Source organism: Cajanus cajan, chromosome 10 (assembly GCF_000230855.2).
Source record: "Cajanus cajan strain Asha chromosome 10, NIPB_CcT2T_4, whole genome shotgun sequence".
In the NCBI taxonomy this organism is placed as follows: domain Eukaryota; kingdom Viridiplantae; phylum Streptophyta; class Magnoliopsida; order Fabales; family Fabaceae; genus Cajanus; species Cajanus cajan.
Window position 1 is genome coordinate 12,695,978 of NC_138526.1, and position 19,691 is coordinate 12,715,668.

The following is a 19,691-nucleotide window of genomic DNA, read 5'->3' on the forward strand; positions in this document are numbered from 1 at the left end:
GTTTCATATAAATTTATATTTATAAATTTATTATTTCTGTAACTTCTTTATTTTATACATATATTTTTTTTCCTTTTTATCTATTTAAATATTTATAAAAGTGGTGCTATGCCCTATAGCGACATTGTGTCGCTATAGGCCATAGCGCCACTATTTTTTACATTTTTTTATTTAAATTATTAACTTAATTTCTTTTTTTCAAATTTTAATTTTTATTATGAATTTCATTTAAATTTATATTTATAAACTTATCTTTTCAGTAATTTCTTTATTTTATACATTTTTTTTCTTCCTTTTTATGTATTTAAATATTTTTTTTCATTTGAATGTTTTTTTAATTATTAACTTAATTTATTTTTTTTCAAATTTTAATTTATATTATGAATTTAATATAAATTTATATTTTTATATTTATCTTCTATGTAATTTCTTTATTTTATATATATATATATATATATATATATTTTTATTTTTTATTTTTTAATTTTAAGTATTTTAATATTTAAATAAGTGGCGTTATGGCCTATAGCGCCATTGTGTCGCTATAGGCTATAACGACCTCTTTTTTCGTTTTTTTTAAACTATTTACATATATTTTTTTAAAATTTTTTATTTTATATTAAAAATGTGGCGCTGTAGGCTATAGCGACTTCATTGAAGCCGTTTTGTGTCGTCATAGGCTGTAGCGACATTGTAAATATGGCTTTCATAGCTTATTTGGAGTTAAAAAAATTCACGTGTCACTGGTGTCGCTATGGCCCATAGCGACATCGTTAAAAAATGCCCCAAAAGTGTACATAGTTTGAAAACAGCCCCATTTACGTAAATAGTTTGGGAAAGTTCCCTAAATTGGTCAATCAGCCTGTATAGAAACACACTTTGTAAATCATACTTTTGTATAAACTTCATTTTTTTGTAAAAAACTTAGTGTTCTGTACTAGTTGTATATTGTCTATAGGTGAGACGAACACAAAATTCTTGTAAACTTCATAACCATTGTTATAAGATTGAGTCCAAAAAGGCATTTATGAAACATAATACTTGGTTGAGGTTGGAGAGACTAATTGGTTAAAAAGGATACTTGGTTGTTAAGTTTGGAGGAGCTTGTTGTGAAAAGAATACTTAGGTAGTTGCTCAAAGAGGCAAGTCAAATAATACTTAGGGTTGAACCAAAAGTGGCTTGATGAAAGAATACTTATATCTTTGTTAAAAGATAGTAGAATTCAATCTGGTTAAATTAAGAATTGAGCATAATCTCGGTAGTTGAAACAAATCAGTATAAAAATACCTAGTATTTTGTCTAACTTCTCTCTACACCCATTTGACTAGCATTACTATTTCACTATGTAAAAAGTGCAAGTTTTTTATACACACTATTCAACCCCTTTTAATGTTTATCTTTTCTCCACCAAATTCTTATAATATTTCTTTTGACTTTTCAAAAAAAAATATAAAGCAACTTTTTAATTAAAAATGTGGTTGCAACTACCGGTCACATTTTATTGAGGGAGCGGCTATGAATTCAAAATCTTTGCATTTAAGATAATTGGCTTACAAAGGATGTTAATAGTGTTAAGGCATTCACGTTTTTATCTTCTCAAAAACTTTTGTAATAAAATTTGTGATGGTGGGGTGATGGTTTGAGCTTAAAATTTAGAGCATCTAAAAGTTATTGCAAATTTGTTATTCACATATATAAATATTCTAATGGACTATATCTTCCTTATTAATTAATGATTTTGTTGGACAACAACGCTAAATGTATGAATTAACACGGAGAAAAAATCAACAAAAAAAGTTAGTCCATTATACAAGGAATCTAATGACTTAAATACCACAATGAACATCCTATTATACTCAATATCAAACTTATAACAACAATGTACATCACTAGGATAAAGATTAAAAAATGTATTTATATTAGATTCATATAAAGCATAAGAAATAAAATAAAAATTATCTAGCATCCAATAGAGAAATAGATACTTCATTAACTGAAGAAGAGATTTGCTTTGTAATAGACGATTCTACTTCACCAGGGACCAATCTTTCTATTAAGAAACCAGGCTCCTTTGGTTGAGCTAAATCTGTTTCATTGGTCAACATAACGATCACAGATGCCATGTTAGGTCTATCATTTGGATGATATTGTAGACATAAAAGACTAATTTGTATGCAACGTAAGGCTTCTGGTATAACATACGAGTCTCCCAAACAATCATCAATCAATTCTATTGGATTGCCTTCTTTCCATAATCTCCATGCCTGTGATAATTAAAAACATATTGTTATATATATTTCATTAAAAGAGTATATATGAAATTATTTTTGTTACTCACATGCCCAATAAGATTATAAGTATCTTTTGTGTATGTAAGCCCTCTATTTTTTTTTCCGCTTACAATCTCTAGTAATAATATTCCAAAGCTAAATACATCAGATTTTACGGAGAATAACCCATCAATGGCATATTCCGGAGCCATGTAACCACTGAAAATAACCACAAAAATGTTAATTTGAAGTTCATTTTTTTCATAATAACTTTGATGAAGTAAAGTATACTTACTATGTCCCAACTACTTTACTTGTATTTCCTTCGATTTGATCATCTCCACAAAGTCTTGCCAAGCCAAAATCAGAAATTTTTGGATTCATATCATTGTCTAACAAAATGTTACTTGCTTTGAGATCTCTATGTATGATCCTCAATCTTGAATCTTGATGTAGATAAAGAAGTCCACGAGCAATTGCACATATAATGTGGAAGCGCTTAGACCAATCCAAAAGTTTACTTTGAGTTGAATCTGTTAACGATATTCATTTTATTGATTAGTATTTTTTCCAAAAATAAAATATAAAGAAAATCAAACTTTTACTATATAATTAAAAAACAAAAACTTTTGTAGAGATACCCACCAAAAATAAATGAGTCAAGACTTTTGTTGGGCATGTATTCATACAATAACATTTTCTCCTCCTCTTGAACGCAACAACCAAGGACCTTAACAAGATTTCGATGTTGAAGTTTGGCACACAATATAACTTCATTCTTAAATTCTGTCATCCCTTGTCTAGAACTCTTTGAAAGCCTTTTGATGGCAATCTCTCGTCCATCTAGTAGCATACCCTAAATTTTATAGCCAAGATAATTTATTAAATAATAAAGTTTATGCATTAGCTTAATTTGTTAGTTTAATTTGTCTTACTAACACAATCATTTCATGTATATACCTTATATACAGGTCCAAAACCACCTTCTCCAAGCTTGTTGTCCATTGAGAAACCATTGGTAGCATTAAATATTGTAGTAAAATCAAAGAAAGGAAGCTCAAAATCTTGATTTTCATCTTCATCTTTCTTTTCGGTTGGTATGATATTCTCTGTTTCATCTTGCATTCCTATATATGTATACAAAAAAGATAAATATCATTAACATATAGAGAAATCAAAACTTTGATTTAAAGAATTATATTCATAAAGTCAGTCCATATTAATTTTTCAACAAGCTAGTTTCATAAAAAAAAAATTAAATTAAAAAAATATAAATAAATGAGGTAAAATTAATAAAAATTCTCTCATAACTTAAAATAAACTCATGAACATCCACTCATGAATAGCTAAAAAAGATAATTTCTAGAATTAACTTATGCACATCCATTTAAAAGAAACAACATTATACACTTAATTCCCTTCCATGACGCCAAATAATGATATTATAAAAATTAACTTGGCTCGAAAAGTTTAGCTTTACATTTGTGTTTCATGTGGCATGTAGCTAGGTTGTTCATGAAACAAATTTTAGGAAAATTGTAGCATTAAAAAAAAACATGCATGTTTGGTTGAGAAACTTACCTTTATGCTTTCTTCTGCTTTTGTAAATACAAAGGAAGACAACAAATAGCATAATAGCGACAGATACAAGTGGGATGGTGATTACTAAAGCCTTCTTTTTTGTGTTTCCCTTTGAAGCTGCACTTGTCAAATTTCATACATTAGTAAAGTAGAAGGAAGTGAGTAGGGACACCCTCAACAAAAAAAATATAATTAAGAGCGAGTTTTTGAAACTACCCAAAAACATTTTCAGTAGAAACATAAAAAGGAATAAAGTTTTTCATAAGATAAAATTAGTTTATATATATAATTGATAAAATTAGTTTATATATATAATTGATTTGTAGAAATCTTCTCATGTTAACTTTTTTCAAAATTTTATTTATAACTTATACATAAATCAGTTTTAATTTAAAGAAAAAGTCCATTTTCATTTTCCTTTCTATGTTTTTTCTCTCTCTTAAAATAGTACTTAAAAAAAAAGTATATTCAAATAAATCTTAAATAAAGTTAATTAGAACATAGAAGAAAAGAAGGCATATACTTGAATTACTTGTCTCTGGAACAGCCATTCGAATATATAGATCTTGTTGGCTTGCTTGAACCAATTTCAAATCAATAAGATTACCAAACCAAATGGAACAACCACTGCCACCTTCCCTTATGTCCAAGTTTGAATAAGCCATGCAAGAACAATTTTCCAAGCATTTGGCCTTACAATCCTCAAGTGTCATATTTTCATAGACCCAAGAGTTTCTAGTATCAGGCACTTTCATCGAAGCAAATCTACGAAAACCATCTTGATTCTCCACCCCACAACTCCAAGGTTCACTTCGCACACATCCTTCTGTCCAATCAAACGTGTTCCAATTCTGGTGAATTTTTGGTTGGAACCCTTCTAAACACTGGCAAATCGGTGTCTCATTCACCATACAATTTCCATTTGGGCCACAAGGGTTATAAGGATCACAATCATCTCTAGGAACAGACTCGTAAACCCTCCAAGTTTTGTTCTCTGGAATCCACGTGATGCGTTCGCGATGAGAAAGGGTTTGGTTCAAGTAAGTTATTGATATCACGGACTTGTTCCTAAGGGTGTAAGAGTAATAGACCTCGTTTGAATCATTGACAAATTTGATGTCAACAATTGGAGTGAGTCTCAACACAGGCTGGCCACTAAACCCAGGCCCATTCCAAGGCCCACTTCTGTGGTACTCTATTGAACCTTTCCACAGTACCAATTCAGGGTTGCTACTAAGGAGCATACCCCAAGTGAAGTTTCCTGAAGAAGGGTCATCCCAACTCTTCCATGCAGTTAGTTTCCGGTTATTACCTGTTTTCAAGTCCCATCCTAGCTTCATTCCTGGCAAGAGTGTGTCACAAGGGTGATCAAAGCTTTGCCACAAAAAACTTTCTTCTTCTTCTTCTTTGTTGTTGTTGTTGTTGTTTCCTTCTTTAAGTACCAAGTTTCCATTGTCCAAGAGTTGAACCATGGGACTCAACAAAGGCTGAGAGGTGAAAAATGTGATGTTTGTTGACCAAAGAGTTTGGTTGTTGCTGTTGTTGAGAAGTACGAGGTTTCCCTCTTTGGTTATGGTTAGCATGGTGTTGTTGTTGTCTTTGACAGGGTTGTCACGGTTGGCAACCCAAACAATGGTTTTAACGGAGATGATTTTGTACCAAACTCCTATGTAGCGGTTTGTGGAACTACCGGGGCTGAAGAACCCTAACTCGAAGGTTCCATCGTTGGAAACCAAGGTGGTGCCATCATCGTGAAGTGGCTGTGACTGGGTGATGCTATCAGTTGTTGCTGTAGAAAGTTGAGAGAACAACATTAGTAGGTTGGAAATAGTGATAGCAAGCATGAAAGGATGAGTGCCCATTTTGTGTTAATTGCTACTGCATGCATATAATATAACCACACAATATATATGTAGGTAATGTAAATGAATCAGAACAAAGTTATCAAAAATTAAGTTAAAAAAATATTTTGTTTGCATGCTTTAATTAAGAATTGAGGTTCGATTCTTAGTTTCAACATAGAATCATAATTAAATATATCATTTTGTTCCAACAATAATTAATTTGATAGAAAATATCATAGTTGATTTTAGGCGTCATTCAAAGATGCATTGACATCGAATTGATGACTAAGAGAAGCCCAAAAATTAATAAATTATATAGTTATGAGATGATTTTTTTTAAAAAAATAAAATAAAATTCTCATATATATATATATATATATAATTTTAATATGATTATAAATTTTTATTATTTTTATTATTAATTTTTTATATATATTATATTCTTAAAAAGAATAAAATATGTTTTTGATTTCTAAATAATTTTTTTTTTAAATTTGGTTGTAGTTTTGGTCTTTCTAGTTTAGGATGAACAATTCTCAAAGTTATTTATATAACATTTTATAATAAATAATATATAAGTAAATTGAATAAAAATATAGTATATCTTTTTTAATTTATTAACATCATGTTATTTTTTAATGTAATAAAATATGTTTATTTTAATATAGTAAATGTTTGTATTTTAAAATGTTTTATATATACATAAGAGATCATATTTTGTCTTAAACAAAATATTTGAATAATTAACCAAGTTTTTGACTAATCGTGAAAACTAATAAATATTTGTATACTTCATTAATATATATATATATATATATATATATATATATATATATATATATATATAAAAGTCTATATTTATTGTTTCACGCCTAAAGGTATTATAGTTCTTCATTAAAAATAAGAAATTGTAAAGGAATTATATGTTTTTGGTCTTGATAAGTCTCTTTCAATAGCGGTCCCACGTACAGCACATTTTCTAGTTATTTATTTGTCAGTTAAGACTTAAGAACAAATTTCAAGTCATCTTTGTTGATATGTTGATATTCAATTGGTCTGTTGTTTTATAATTACCTTTGAGTTGTGGTGCATTCGTTTTCACTTTGCTGTCCAAATTAATTCCTTTACAGGGACATGTACTATTAGTCAATTTAACATGTATTTTATTATGATTTTATATAAGAAAAATTTGAATGCAAGTATTTATGTATTTTTATATTATTTAAGTATATATAGACTTAAATGTAGTTTTTGGTCTTCTTATGATATTAAATTTGTAGTTTTGATTTCTCAATTTTTAATTGTATAATATCTTAGTCTCTCAACTTTATAAACTCAAGTATTTTAGTTTTTTCATTCAATATTCACTTGGTTACTAAAAGGCTTAAATATGTTTTTAGTCACTTAAATTTAAGATAAGTTTATCTTTACTTCCTTAAATTTAAAATTGTTATTTTTAGTCTTTATAATTTAAAAAAAAAATTTATTTTAATCTCTTAAATCACCAATAACATATTTGAAAGTAACAAATTAAGACAGTTATACAATATCAACTAGATTTAACGTAATATTTTTACTAATAAAAATATCAATAAGTAGATTTTATGCAATAATATTTAATAAATTTTAACAAAATTTAAATATAAAGACTAAAACAAGATTTTTTAAAATTACAGGAATTAAAAATAACAATTTTAAATTTGAGGGATCAAAATCAAATTTATTTTAAATTTGAGGGACTAAAAACATATTTAAGCTTTGCTAAAATTATAACGTTAGACGTAACTTAATATTAGATATATAACAAGATGATTAACATTTAATAATATTTAGATTAATTTATATTTTTAATTATCATTTTTTTCATCTTATTTTATAATTTTATAAGATTAAAATGAGAATTAAAGGTGTAATTTAATTTAAATATTAATTATCATATTATTTACTGATGTCAAATCTTAATTAATGTAAATTCAAATAAAATATCAAAATTATGAATTTTATAAAATTAAAAAATTAATATTATAGAATTAAAAATAAAAGGACAAAACTATAATTTTTTAATATTATAAAGTGACTAAAATTACAATTTAACACTATAATCGTTATTTCCATATTGACTTGACTTGGTCACATAGGCACTTTCTTCAATTCTTATCCGAACATCGCGGCATCGCGATCTATACGGTATAACATCATTCGTTAATTATTTGTCTCAAAAAGAAAAATGAGACAAAAGTAACTTAATTTACTTATATTTAGTTTTGTAGATGAAAAGATGAGTAATACATTAATAATATTATAAAATAATTTTACAATATAATTTTTTTTTTGTTCGTTCCTGGAGTATCTACCGCCGATAGCAGTGACTAATCTCCTGGCTACGTTGGAGGCACCTCAAAGGGTGGGATAGCTGGCCCCAAGATTTAAATTTTACAATATAATTTAATCACAAATGATTGTTCATGATAATTATTAAATTTTATAATAAAAAAATAAATAAGTTATTATTAGAATGATACCTAATTAATTGATAATGTATTTATTAAAGTCTTGGGTGTTGGTCGAGTTGAAATTTCATTACATTTGACATATTGTTATCTTATGATGTGGACATTTGCCGCGCTTTCGTGTTTACTAAACATTTTCTTAAACAAATGATATGTCTCTCTCGTTTGGAATTCAGCATCAAACTAAAATACGGACTTCAATTAAGTTCCATTTTTAATTTACAAGTCTTTCTAGAATAAAAGTCACAATTTAATATCACAATTATATGAAATTAAAAAATAATTAGTTTAGTCATTTTCAATTACAAATTTTATATAATAACCTAAAAAACAAATAGAGTATCTACGGGTTTTTTTTAATAAAGAGTTTGTAAATATTTTTAAAATTAGACCCATCATATTTTGATTCATGATTTGATAGTTTAATCGTAATTAAATTATAATCAAATTGATATTAATATAATATTAATAAAAAAATCAAATAAATATATTATCATAATTTTATAACATTAAAAAATCAAATTCTTAATATTTAATGTATATGTAAAATTCTAAACTAAATACAAGATAATATGTTATTTAAGTTTTAATTTTAATAAAATATATCAAATTAATATAATATAAATTATAAAAATAAAGATATAAAAATTATTTTTTTAATAAGATTGATTCTACCGATTTTTATCAATTCATCACAAAATGATTTTTCGATTCAACCGACCTTGATAATGACCGAGTTGACCGGCCATCCGGTTTTTGCCAAACCATGGTCATTAAATTCATTGCACTAATTAATGGCACTAACATAAATTTGAAAAATTAAATTGCTATATTTTTCAAATCATCTGTTTATTAAAAATAACATAGTCCGAATTTTTTTTAATTTTTTTAATTAGTTATGTTTATTAACATTATAAAATAATTAAATATATAAATCTTATAATAATAATAATATATCATTTCATTTATATATTTTTTAAAATTATTATATACTAATGTTAAATTCATGAGTAAATTCTTAAGATATAGACCTTACATCTAATCAATAGAAATAAAAATTATTTTATTTTCATTTTCACCCCTTGCCGAGGAATAATGCTGACAGCTAAACTGAAGAATAAATGAAATTCTATATATGTGTCAGTGCCATGTTCTGAAGCATCTAATTGCATCAATTCATGCCCAAATATCACATAAATAAAACAAGCAACAATTAAATAAAAGGCAAATTCCACTGACAATTAAAGGGTATTAATGATGTATTTCAAACAATTAAAGGAATTAGAAGAAGAAAAAATATAGAGTGAATTTCAACTTTATAATTACTGCATGGAAAAAATGCAACGACATGGTGTTATCTTGGATCTTCAATTCTTTAACACCCGATATTGTAGACAGTGTTATTTTCTATGACACTGCTCATGAAGTTTGGGAAGATCTTCAAAATCGTTTCTCTTAAAGTCATGCACCACGAATTTTTCAGATTGAGAGAGACATTGCTTGCTTGGCTCAAGATCAAATGACAGTCGCAGCCTATTACACGAAGTTAAAAAAATTATGGGATGAGTTAGGCTCCTATAGTAATGCAATCTGCACTTGTGGAGCAGATAATAAAAGGCACAAATTGATGCAGTTTCTTATGGGGTTGAACGACTCTTATAGTGCTATTCGTGGCCAACTCCTTTTAATGAATCCATTACCTGATGTTACACAAGCTTATTCTTCCATCATTCAAGAAGAAAAACAACGACATTTGGGCACCACACGTGACACAATAGAAGCTTCAGCCATGGTTGTTCAAAAAAATGAATCAATAGCCCTTGCTGTTCGACGCAAACAAGGCCCTTTTTCTCGTCCATCTAATCGGAAGCCGTTGCATTGTTCTCATTGTGACAGAGATCATCATACAAAAGAAACATGCTGGAAGTTACATGGTTATCCTCCTGAACACCCAAAGCATGGAGCAACCAAGAATACTTATTCTAATCACAATGGGAGTAGTCAACCTTCAACTAATAATGTCACAGCGACTCCAATGATGCAACAGCTGCAGTCTGCAATGACTGGATTAACTGAATTACAACTTCAACAAATGCTGTCTATTATACAGGGTAATGAATCATCTCAGTCAGCTAATTCTAAGGCCAACACCGCCAATGTTTCTTCAGGTTTGTCACCACCCAAACTTATAATTGATAGTGGGGCCACCGATCACATTATTTCTTCACCAACCTTGCTTGTCAACAGTAAAGAAAACACTTCTTTACCACCAGTTATTATGCCGAATGGCGACCAGGCCCCAATTATCTCTACTGGGACTTTACCTTTAAGTCCAATTGTTTATTTAAAAAACGTACTTGGAGTGCCATCTTGCAAAGTAGATTTGATGTCAGTAAGTCGAGTCACAAGAGATTTAAACTGTTCAGTAACTTTCTTTCCTTCTGGGTGTATTTTGCAGGATTTGATGACGAGGATGACAATTGGTTTGGGTAAACAACGAGGTGGACTCTATTACTTGGTTGCAATGACATCAAATAAGTCACAAACTCCTATTCAATCAATAGCAGCCCATGTCACCAAGTCATCTCCTTCTTCCAACAACTCTACTACCTTGTGGCATCGACGACTAGGACATCTATCTCCATCTAGATTAGATTTCATGGCTAAAACTTTATTAAATTTCTCTTTAGAGTCAAATAAAACTTGTGATGTTTGTGCTCTTGCAAAACAAACACGACTTCCTTTTCCATCTAGTTCAATTTCTTCAATTAAGCCCTTTGAATTACTTCATTGTGATATTTGGGGACCATATAAAATTCCTTCTCTTTCTGGTGCTAGATACTTTTTGACTGTTGTGGATGACTTTTCTCGCTTTACTTGGATTTTTTTCATGCATCATAAAAGTGAAACCCAACACCTTCTTACCAATTTTTTCTCTTTCTTCAAAACCCAATTTAATACCAATATAGCCAATATTCGGGTTGACAATGGAAGGGAATTTTTTTCTATGCGAGATTTTTTTACACAAGGTACCACTTATCAACATTCATGCACTTACACACCACAACAAAACGGGGTTGTCGAGCGCAAACATATACATATTCTTGCGTCAGCACGAGCTCTTCATTTTCAAGCTCATCTTCCCTTACAGTTTTGGGCAGAATGTGTCTCCACTGCTGTCCATATAATTAACAGGTTTCCCACACCTCTTCTTTCACGCCAGACACCTTTTGAGCGCCTATATAGTAAAATTCCTTCTTATTCACACATTAGAGTTTTTGGATGTCTTGCTTATGCTACAAATGTTCATGTTTCTCATAAGTTTGCTCCCCGTGCCCAAAGATGTGTTTTTCTTGGTTATCCTCTTGGTCAAAAAGCTTTCAAGTTATATGATCTTGACACTCACCAAGTCTTCACTAGTCGTGATGTTGTCTTCCATGAGGATATTTTTCCGTATGAATCCATTGACACTTTCCCAACCACCATACACCCTGTCATACCTAATGTTGTCCAAGATAATCCTTCTTCTGAGACTCCTTCATCCACTCAACCAGCACCTACAGAAAACATATTTGTGCCTCCCATTACTTCTCCACCCATGGTTCTCTTACGTCGTTCTCAACGATCTCATGCTCCTCTTGTAGCTTTGCGAGATTATATTTGCAATCAGGTAGTGTCTCCCGACCCATTGTCATCCTCATCATCTTTTCCAAATAAAGGTACACGATATCCTCTCTCCAATTTTATCTCTTATGATCGTTACACACCTCAACATCGTTCTTTTATTGCCACTATTACTAATTATATTGAACCTACATGTTATGATCAAGCTGTTTCTCACACTCATTGGCAAGAGGCAATGAAATTTGAGTTGGCTGCCTTGGAGGCCAATAATACTTGGTCTATCACAACTCTTCCTCCTGGTAAGCAGGCTATTGGTTGTCGTTGGGTATATAAAATCAAGCGCAAATCTGATGGTTCTCTTGAACGATATAAGGCGCGTCTCGTTGCTAAGGGATATACACAACTGGAAGGTATTGATTATCATGACACTTTTTCACCTACTGCTAAAATGGTTACAGTACGCTGTTTATTAACTTTGGCTGCTGCTCAACATTGGTCTCTTCATCAGCTTGATATCCATAATGCTTTTCTTCATGGTGATCTTTCCGAAGAAATCTATATGTCCCTTCCTCTTGGTCTTCAGCGACAAGGGGAGAATCTTGTGTGTCGCCTCAACAAGTCCTTATATGGATTAAAACAAGCCTATCGTCAATGGTTTGCCAAATTCTCTGCAGCTATTCAAGCTGCTAGCTTTATTCAATCAAAGGCTGATTACTCACTGTTTACATGTATGAAAGGCAAGTCATTTACAGCTTTGTTGATCTATGTCGATGATATTCTCATAACTGGTAATGACCCTATTGCAATATCCAGTCTTAAACAATTCCTGCACAATCGTTTTCGGATAAAAGATTTGGGTGATCTTAAATTTTTTCTGGGTATTGAGGTCTCTCGTTCTAAGAAAGGTATTTTCATATCACAAAGGAAATACACTTTGGAAATTGTCAAAGATGGTGGGTATCTTGGAGCTAAGCCCGTGGATTTTCCCATGGAACAAAATATAAAGCTTTCTGATGAAGGGGAATTATTAAAGGACCCGTCAATATATAGACGATTTGTTGGTCGCTTAATTTATTTGACAATTACCCGTCCAGATATTACCTATGCAGTACACGTACTAAGCAGATTCATGCACGCTCCATGTAAGTCTCATTTGAAAGCTGCAATGCGTGTGCTACGATACTTAAAGAATAACCCAGGTCAAGGTCTATTTTTCCCTTCACAAAATGATTTGTCTTTGCGTGCTTTTTGTGATTCAGATTGGGGAGGTTGCCCAGTATCCCGAAAGTCAACTACGGGTTATTGTGTTTTTTTGGGATCTTCTCTCATCTCTTGGCGAACAAAGAGGCAGAAGACGGTTTCTCTATCCTCAGCAGAAGCTGAATATAGAGCATTAGCTGGTACTTGTTGTGAGTTGACTTGGTTACGATCACTGTTGAAGGATTTACGGATATTGCATCCTGAACCGGCATTGTTGTATTGTGACAATAAAGCAGCCTTACACATTGCAGCCAACCCGGTATTTCATGAAAGAACTAGACACATAGAGATGGATTGCCACTTTATTCGTGATAAGATTCAAGATGGTTCAGTCACAACTAAATATGTACCTTCAACTGAACAACTTGCGGATGTGTTCACCAAACCACTGGGAAAAGAAGCTTTCTCTACCATGAAGCGCAAGTTGGGAGTTCTTGATATTCACTCTCCAACTTGAGGGGGAGTGTTAGAAAATAAATCATATCCCGAGATTATTGAGAGAAAATATTACTAGAATTATCCATATTAGAATAGCTGATTTACAGGGATAGCTTTGCATCATTATAAAAACAGAATAGCATAATTATAGGGATAAATAATTATAGGGATAAGATAACGTAATTATGGATACCCTCTCTTGTATATATTTCTGATATTTTCATTCAATAAACATAAGGCAGAATTCCTTTTATTTGTCTACTTTACACATATAGAAAGTAACCCTAGAAAAGAAAATGTGGATGTTCCAGAAAAGCATTGGGATGATATTGATTCATTTTCACTTTAATATAATGACAAATTGCAAACCTGTTTCATATGCACATATAGATGGAAGATCCAATATACAACTTTGGAGAAAAAAAAATCATCTATTCAAAATTTCTAATCATTCCAAATGCTCGTTTAGCAGAATCAAGGGTGTTGGAGAGGAGCATTGATATTGTAACCGGTCCCATGCCCCCAGGAACTGGGGTAATGGCTGATGCCACCTTAACTGCCTCTTCAAAGCAAACATCTCCTGAGACACAAAAGCCATGGCCACTGGGATCCTGCAAATTGTATTTAAGAGTTTGTTTATATACAAATTAAAAGTGTTTTTAAAAAGTTTCTCTACTGAAAATAAAAAGTATTTTCACGTTTAGAAACTCTCAGAAGTATTTTTAAGTTTGTATCCAAAGAGACTCTAAATGTATTGAGATAACAAGTTCTTAGCTGTTGAAAGGAGCAACCCCTTCTGTCTTACTTGCTAACATACACTTTCAGCTTCTTGTTTCCTTTTTCTTTTATTGTGTTTTGAAACTAAGTGCATATGAAATGAGGTTCCTCCTGGCACCAGTTGAGTGCCTCTTTATGTCTTTGTTTTCATAGAAAAGCTTCTATTTCTATGGGTAGGAGATACAAACACTAAAGTATCTTTTCAGTAATACTGTAACATTTTGTTTTACCTACATACATTCACTTTCTTTAAACTCAAGCATTGCCAAGCATGATAAGGGAGATGGGTATCTAACTATAAAGCTGCTAGGATACAACTTTAAAAGTTTTTTTTGAGAATTTTTCTACCGGAAAAAATACTTTATTTTATATAGAGATGTTCTCAAAAAAAATTCTAAATTTGTATCCAAATAGGCCCTATAACAATCAACAACAGATATTAGAAGGGAACTAATATCAACGAAACACCAGTGTATACCACTTGTTATGAATCAATTTGGCAATGAATTTGAATCAAAGTATTGGTTTAGTTTAAAAGGTCAGTTAAATGTTCAATCGTTAAATCAAGTGAAGAAATATAGATTTTTATGTTAATGAAGCTATGGATGAGTAGTTTGAAATATTCTGCCACACATCATACTATGGCATCATAGCTTATCATGTTTATGCATGTCATGTATAATGCCTGTTAACCTAATGGGTTTCTTTAAATGCCCCTGATAATTTCTCTTTGAACACTTCATTTGGCAAAAATAACTTTGGGATGCTTCTTAAAACATTTTTAATTTTAACCTGATTCTGTTCCTAGGCTTTTCTCTTTTGCTTATAAATCCTATCACTTCATTCCACTATCATCCCAGAATCCAGAATCAACTTATTGTTCCAATGCACCAAAATAGCACTGCTGAAAGCTTAAACAAAGCAACAACTACCACATGCAATAAAGTGAGAACTAGTGCATCTTTGAGCACAACTTGCACAAGGACATATCTTATTTTCTAATTGTCATAAATTATGTTTTCTACCAAGTTTTTCAGACCATAAAAACACCTAAATGTTAATTAATTTCTCTTTGTTTAGGATGATATAAAAATACAATCATACTATAATAGTCAGCAGGGCCTTTGTTAATCAATTATCGGAATGTTATTCTAGATAGTTTTGAAAGAGGCTGTCAATAAAAAGTTTTTAACTATCAACAGGGCTTGGTATCCAGTTTTCTTCACTACCGCCAGTAACAAAATCTTGACATAAAATCTATTTGGATACAAATTTAAAAGTGTTTTTGAGAGTTTCTCTACTGGAAAATACTTTTTATTTAAATTAGAAAAACTTTCATAAGTGCTTCTAATTTGGATCCAAATAAACTCATAAACATACTGAGAAACTGTGTTTTGTGAAATTAGTTCAATTTCAAACATGAGCACCATGATTCCAAAGAATATGGGGATTGCTATAGGAATCATCCTTCCTTTAACCTTTCAAAAAAGAATTGAAGTGAAAAGAGTAAATGATATTCTAATGAAATCTACCCATCCCATAAAAAGAATATCACAAACATGGGAACATCCTACCTCAAAAAATCTTAAAACTATGTCAGCAGTCTTCTTGCTTTCTAATTATTAGAGCACACAATAAAGTTCTGAAATTTTAAAAGGTGAACAACCATTTGGCAAAATGATTATAGGACCAACTTATAGATCCTGTGAAAAGATATTCACTTATGCAGTTATAAAAATCCAACTTGAAACAATTTTGGAGGGTCTAGAATGGACATTTGGTATAGCATATGCTGGATAATTTCAATGGGGCTAGCTTTTAGTATCAGTGATTTGTTTTTCTACTATGTTGAATTTATACTATCTTTCTCTCAATAGCTAACGTACTAGTTTCTTGTCTAATTCCATATTATATCTTGTGCCTTTTAAACTTGAGAATTCATCTGTAAAAAGAATCCAAGTTCTTGAAATAACAAGATAAAAATTTCTTGCACCTCAAATTATAGCACACCTAAAATACTGAAGAAAGAAGTCATTACCTTAACTTGATTTGCTCCCATGTCAATCACCACAACTCCTTTCTTTAGCCAATTGCCACGAACTATGTTGGGAATTCCAACATCTGCTACCACAATATCTACTTCACAAGTTATTTGTTCTGGGTTCTTGGTGTATGCATGTAACATGCTGACCGTTGCGTGGTGCCTCTACTCAAAAGATGATAAATCAACCACTTAGCAATTGAGACATTCCGCTCAGCAACAACATTTATGTTACCTGCAATAGCAAGGAAGTGGGTAACCCCGCAATTTTACTTCTTCCAATTATCACCGCTCTTTTCCCCTTGATTTCCACACCATGCTTAAGTAACAACTCAATGCAACCTTTGGGGGCACAAGGAACAAAGAATGGTTTTCTTCCTCTTATTGCAAGATTTCCAATATTTGAGGGATGAAAGCCATCCACATCCTTTTCAGGACTCACAACATTGATAATTTTTTCCTCGTCCAAATGCTGCATCAAATGTTATAGAATAACTAAGGCATTACTATCACAATATCCACCTCACAGAACTAAATCACCAAATACTGCCAAAAATCTTATACCAAGACTTTCAGATTAAACCTTTTATAGCTCAACTGAAATGAATCCATGAGAACCATATTTATCTTACTCAATGAACTTAGATTTTAGATCAATTAAAATGTTCATAAGCATGTTCAATAATAAGCATTAATTATTAAGCAACCTCAAGGGGTTGGTCAAGTGAAGCAACACAAAGTCTCACATCAGACATGTTGCAAGTTCATTTTATTTTTCCTTCATATTTTTCTCTTCTAGAAGTGCTTTCGAAGAAATTTCTCCGAACAAACCCAAAATTTAAGTCCTCTATGAGCTCAGAAGACATTATACCCTTATCCTAAAACTTATATTATGAAAACAAGAATCATTAAGCAGTCAAAATGGTGAATAAATTACCTGAGGAAGAGGAAGTTGCAGAATAGTGCCATGTACATCAGTTTTATCATTATAACTGGAAACAACATCAAGCAGTTCACTTTCGGTACACTTTTTTGGCAACTGGACAACCACTGTTTCAATGCCAACTTGATCACAAGCCTTCAACTTAACTTGAATGAAAGTGTGAGAGTCCCTCCTATCACCCACCAAAACCACAGCCAGTCTAGGAAACTTCCCAATGCCACTCTTCATCCTTCTTATCTCATCAGCTACTTTGAGCTTTATCTGTTTAGCAATTGATTTGCCATCAAGAATCACAGCATTGTGGCCATTTTCCCCTAAAACCATCACAAAACACAACAATAAAAAAGGAACAAAACAAAACCTATTAACTTAAAGGGCCAAAGTAGAGGCTCCAATGGATCATATGACTTAAATTTAACATCATAGAACTTACATTGGAGAGTTTCTGGGAAATGGCTAGGAAGGGATGTGTGGTCTCTAGCAACCCAAACATCAGGGAGGTTGGGGCCAAGAAAAGCGGAAGAAGATGGAGCAGAAAAAGAACGCAATGTTTTTCTAAGTGTTGTTCCATGCCATGCCACCACTCCAATAGTGCCTCTCATCATGGTTGTGTTGATTTGTGAATGTGAAAATGGAGATTGAAGACACTAACTCTATGAAGGTGGATTTTGGTGGGACAATTACAACCTTGTTTGATGAAACTTTTGTTTTGATAGTTTCACTTTGAAATCAAAACCCTGAAAACAGATAGTTCCGAATTTTGATATCGGATTTCTTTCACCGCATCCTCACCTGTTCAGTGTTTTGCCACGCCACCTAATTACAACAAAATGATTTTTGAATTTATTTATAGTATATAAATTTGAAAACTATCAAATGTAAAATTTTGTCAGGGATAAATTCTAGATTCTCCTCTACACTACTAAATTTAGAAAGTTTTTTTTTCTTCCTTATGTAGGATACTGATTATCACTTTATTTTTCACTTTTTCTAACTTTTTTAGTCAGTTTTCTTATATGTCGAACGCCAATTCGAATGGGAAGAATGTTTGTACAAGAAACTCGAATGTTCAAGTATATGATATAATTATAAATGTAAGTATGAATAGCATTTTTTACTTTGAGATGTATTACTATTTATACTAATCATTATGGATCTTGGGATTAATGGACCTAGTCTATCAAATTAGCAATTAGGTAATGTACCTTTTACTCTATATCATCTAGTAACCCTCTCATCTGCACAAGGTTATGTGATCATAATATCAATTAGGTGGATTTTACATACACACCCTTATTACCAAGGATAAAATGGGTGTTAGCACCTATGGCCAAGGTTGTTACCTGTGACCGAAGCTTGTACATATGGTTGAGGCATGTGCCCAAAGTCAAGGCATGTACATATAACCACGAGTTATGCATGTAGTCGAGGTCGAGGGTTGTCAAGTTTAACTTGAAAAGTATGGTCGAGGTGTTAGTACCTATGGTCGAGGTCGCTGCCTGTGGCCGAAGCTTACACATATGGTTGAGGCTTATGCCCAAAGTCGAGGCGTGTACATATAGTTATGGTTTATACATATAGTCAGGGGCGGAGTTAGCTTAATTTTTATAAGGAGGCCAAGTTATATGTAAATATATTTTTAAAATTAATAAATTTAAACTAGCTAATTGATAATAAAAAATTAAAATATAAATTAAATAGAAAAAAGTTTTTTAAAAAAGTAATTTATAAATAGAGAAAAGTTTAAAAAAAGCTTGACTAGTAACCATTACAAGTCTACAACTAAGACTCTAAGAGTAACACAAAGAAGCAGCAAAATAATTCATCAAAATAAATAAATGGATCTCTCAAGTGTAGAATTATTGAACTACGAAACTGCTGAACTGCAAAACTATCGAATTGTTGAGCTACGGAACTGGCAAACTGTTGAATTGTCGATTCATGACTGACTGACTATCATGGACAATGGACTCGTGGTGGCCTGGTGGAAATGCCCGAATTTCAGAATGTAAGATTAAAAAATAAACGTAGTTACAACTTACGTGGATAAGCGACTGCAAAATGAAGGAGACGTGGTTAATTTCCTCACTTTTGCTTTCAAGGGGCTAGCACACTAGCGTTTGCTTACTTAGAGTAAAGTCTAGATGCAATGGACATAATCACAAATTGCAAAAGTATAATTGTTCGTCTGTTGCAATTCTGATTCAATGGAATTGGAAGAGTTTTTTTTTTTTTTTTGCTAATTAATATAAAAAAAATTTAATTTATAAAAGAATTTTATATTAAAAACTGTAATTATAATTTTAATATGTCTGGAAGCTTGTTTTCATAATTATAATTATATTAGCATCTTTTTTATTATTTCATTTTTATTTTAATTAACTTAAAATATAAGAAAATAA

General features: G+C 31.2%; 2 protein-coding genes across 4 annotated transcripts; both read right to left on the reverse strand.

The window, feature by feature from the left end:
* Positions 1–1,783: 1,783 nt before the first annotated feature.
* Positions 1,784–5,809, reverse strand: LOC109806795 (G-type lectin S-receptor-like serine/threonine-protein kinase At4g27290). 3 transcript variants are annotated; one of them, XM_029273317.2, is made up of 7 exons: positions 4,385–5,806; positions 3,853–3,969; positions 3,232–3,398; positions 2,917–3,127; positions 2,567–2,804; positions 2,340–2,490; positions 1,784–2,265 (listed from the first exon to the last, which is right to left on the reverse strand). In XM_029273317.2, the coding sequence occupies exons 1-7, from the start codon at positions 5,712–5,714 to the stop codon at positions 1,957–1,959; spliced, it is 2,523 nt and encodes an 840-aa protein (XP_029129150.2). In that variant the 5' UTR covers positions 5,715–5,806; the 3' UTR covers positions 1,784–1,956. The 3 variants fall into 3 exon arrangements, with proteins under 3 accessions (XP_029129150.2, XP_020224883.3, XP_029129151.2); XM_020369294.3 differs by having other exon boundaries at positions 4,376–5,803; XM_029273318.2 differs by lacking the exon at positions 2,340–2,490 and having other exon boundaries at positions 2,127–2,265; positions 4,376–5,809.
* Positions 5,810–13,726: 7,917 nt separating this feature from the next.
* Positions 13,727–18,976, reverse strand: LOC109806971 (bifunctional protein FolD 2). The gene is made up of 5 exons (XM_020369502.3): positions 17,723–18,976; positions 17,284–17,603; positions 16,582–16,818; positions 16,344–16,511; positions 13,727–14,139 (listed from the first exon to the last, which is right to left on the reverse strand). Exons 1-5 carry the CDS (start codon positions 17,892–17,894, stop codon positions 13,960–13,962), a joined length of 1,077 nt encoding a protein of 358 aa, XP_020225091.2. The 5' UTR covers positions 17,895–18,976; the 3' UTR covers positions 13,727–13,959.
* Between the last annotated feature and the right edge of the window lie 715 nt (positions 18,977–19,691).

What these genes read in the sequence shown, in the direction of transcription:
- LOC109806795 (XM_020369294.3), bottom strand. Translation starts at nt 5,714, where the DNA reads ATGGGCACTCATCCTTTCATGCTTGCTATCACTATTTCCAACCTACTA. An exon ending in TCCAGAGACAAGTAATTCAA is followed by an intron (nt 3,970 to 4,375) that starts GTATATGCCTTC and finishes TGACAAGTGCAG; the next exon opens with CTTCAAAGGGAAACACAAAA. An exon ending in GTTTTGGACCTGTATATAAG is followed by an intron (nt 3,128 to 3,231) that starts GTATATACATGA and finishes TATAAAATTTAG; the next exon opens with GGTATGCTACTAGATGGACG.
- LOC109806971 (XM_020369502.3), bottom strand. Translation starts at nt 17,894, where the DNA reads ATGATGAGAGGCACTATTGGAGTGGTGGCATGGCATGGAACAACACTT. An exon ending in TTTCCCAGAAACTCTCCAAT is followed by an intron (nt 17,604 to 17,722) that starts GTAAGTTCTATG and finishes TGATGGTTTTAG; the next exon opens with GGGAAAATGGCCACAATGCT. An exon ending in TGCAACTTCCTCTTCCTCAG is followed by an intron (nt 16,819 to 17,283) that starts GTAATTTATTCA and finishes CATTTGATGCAG; the next exon opens with CATTTGGACGAGGAAAAAAT.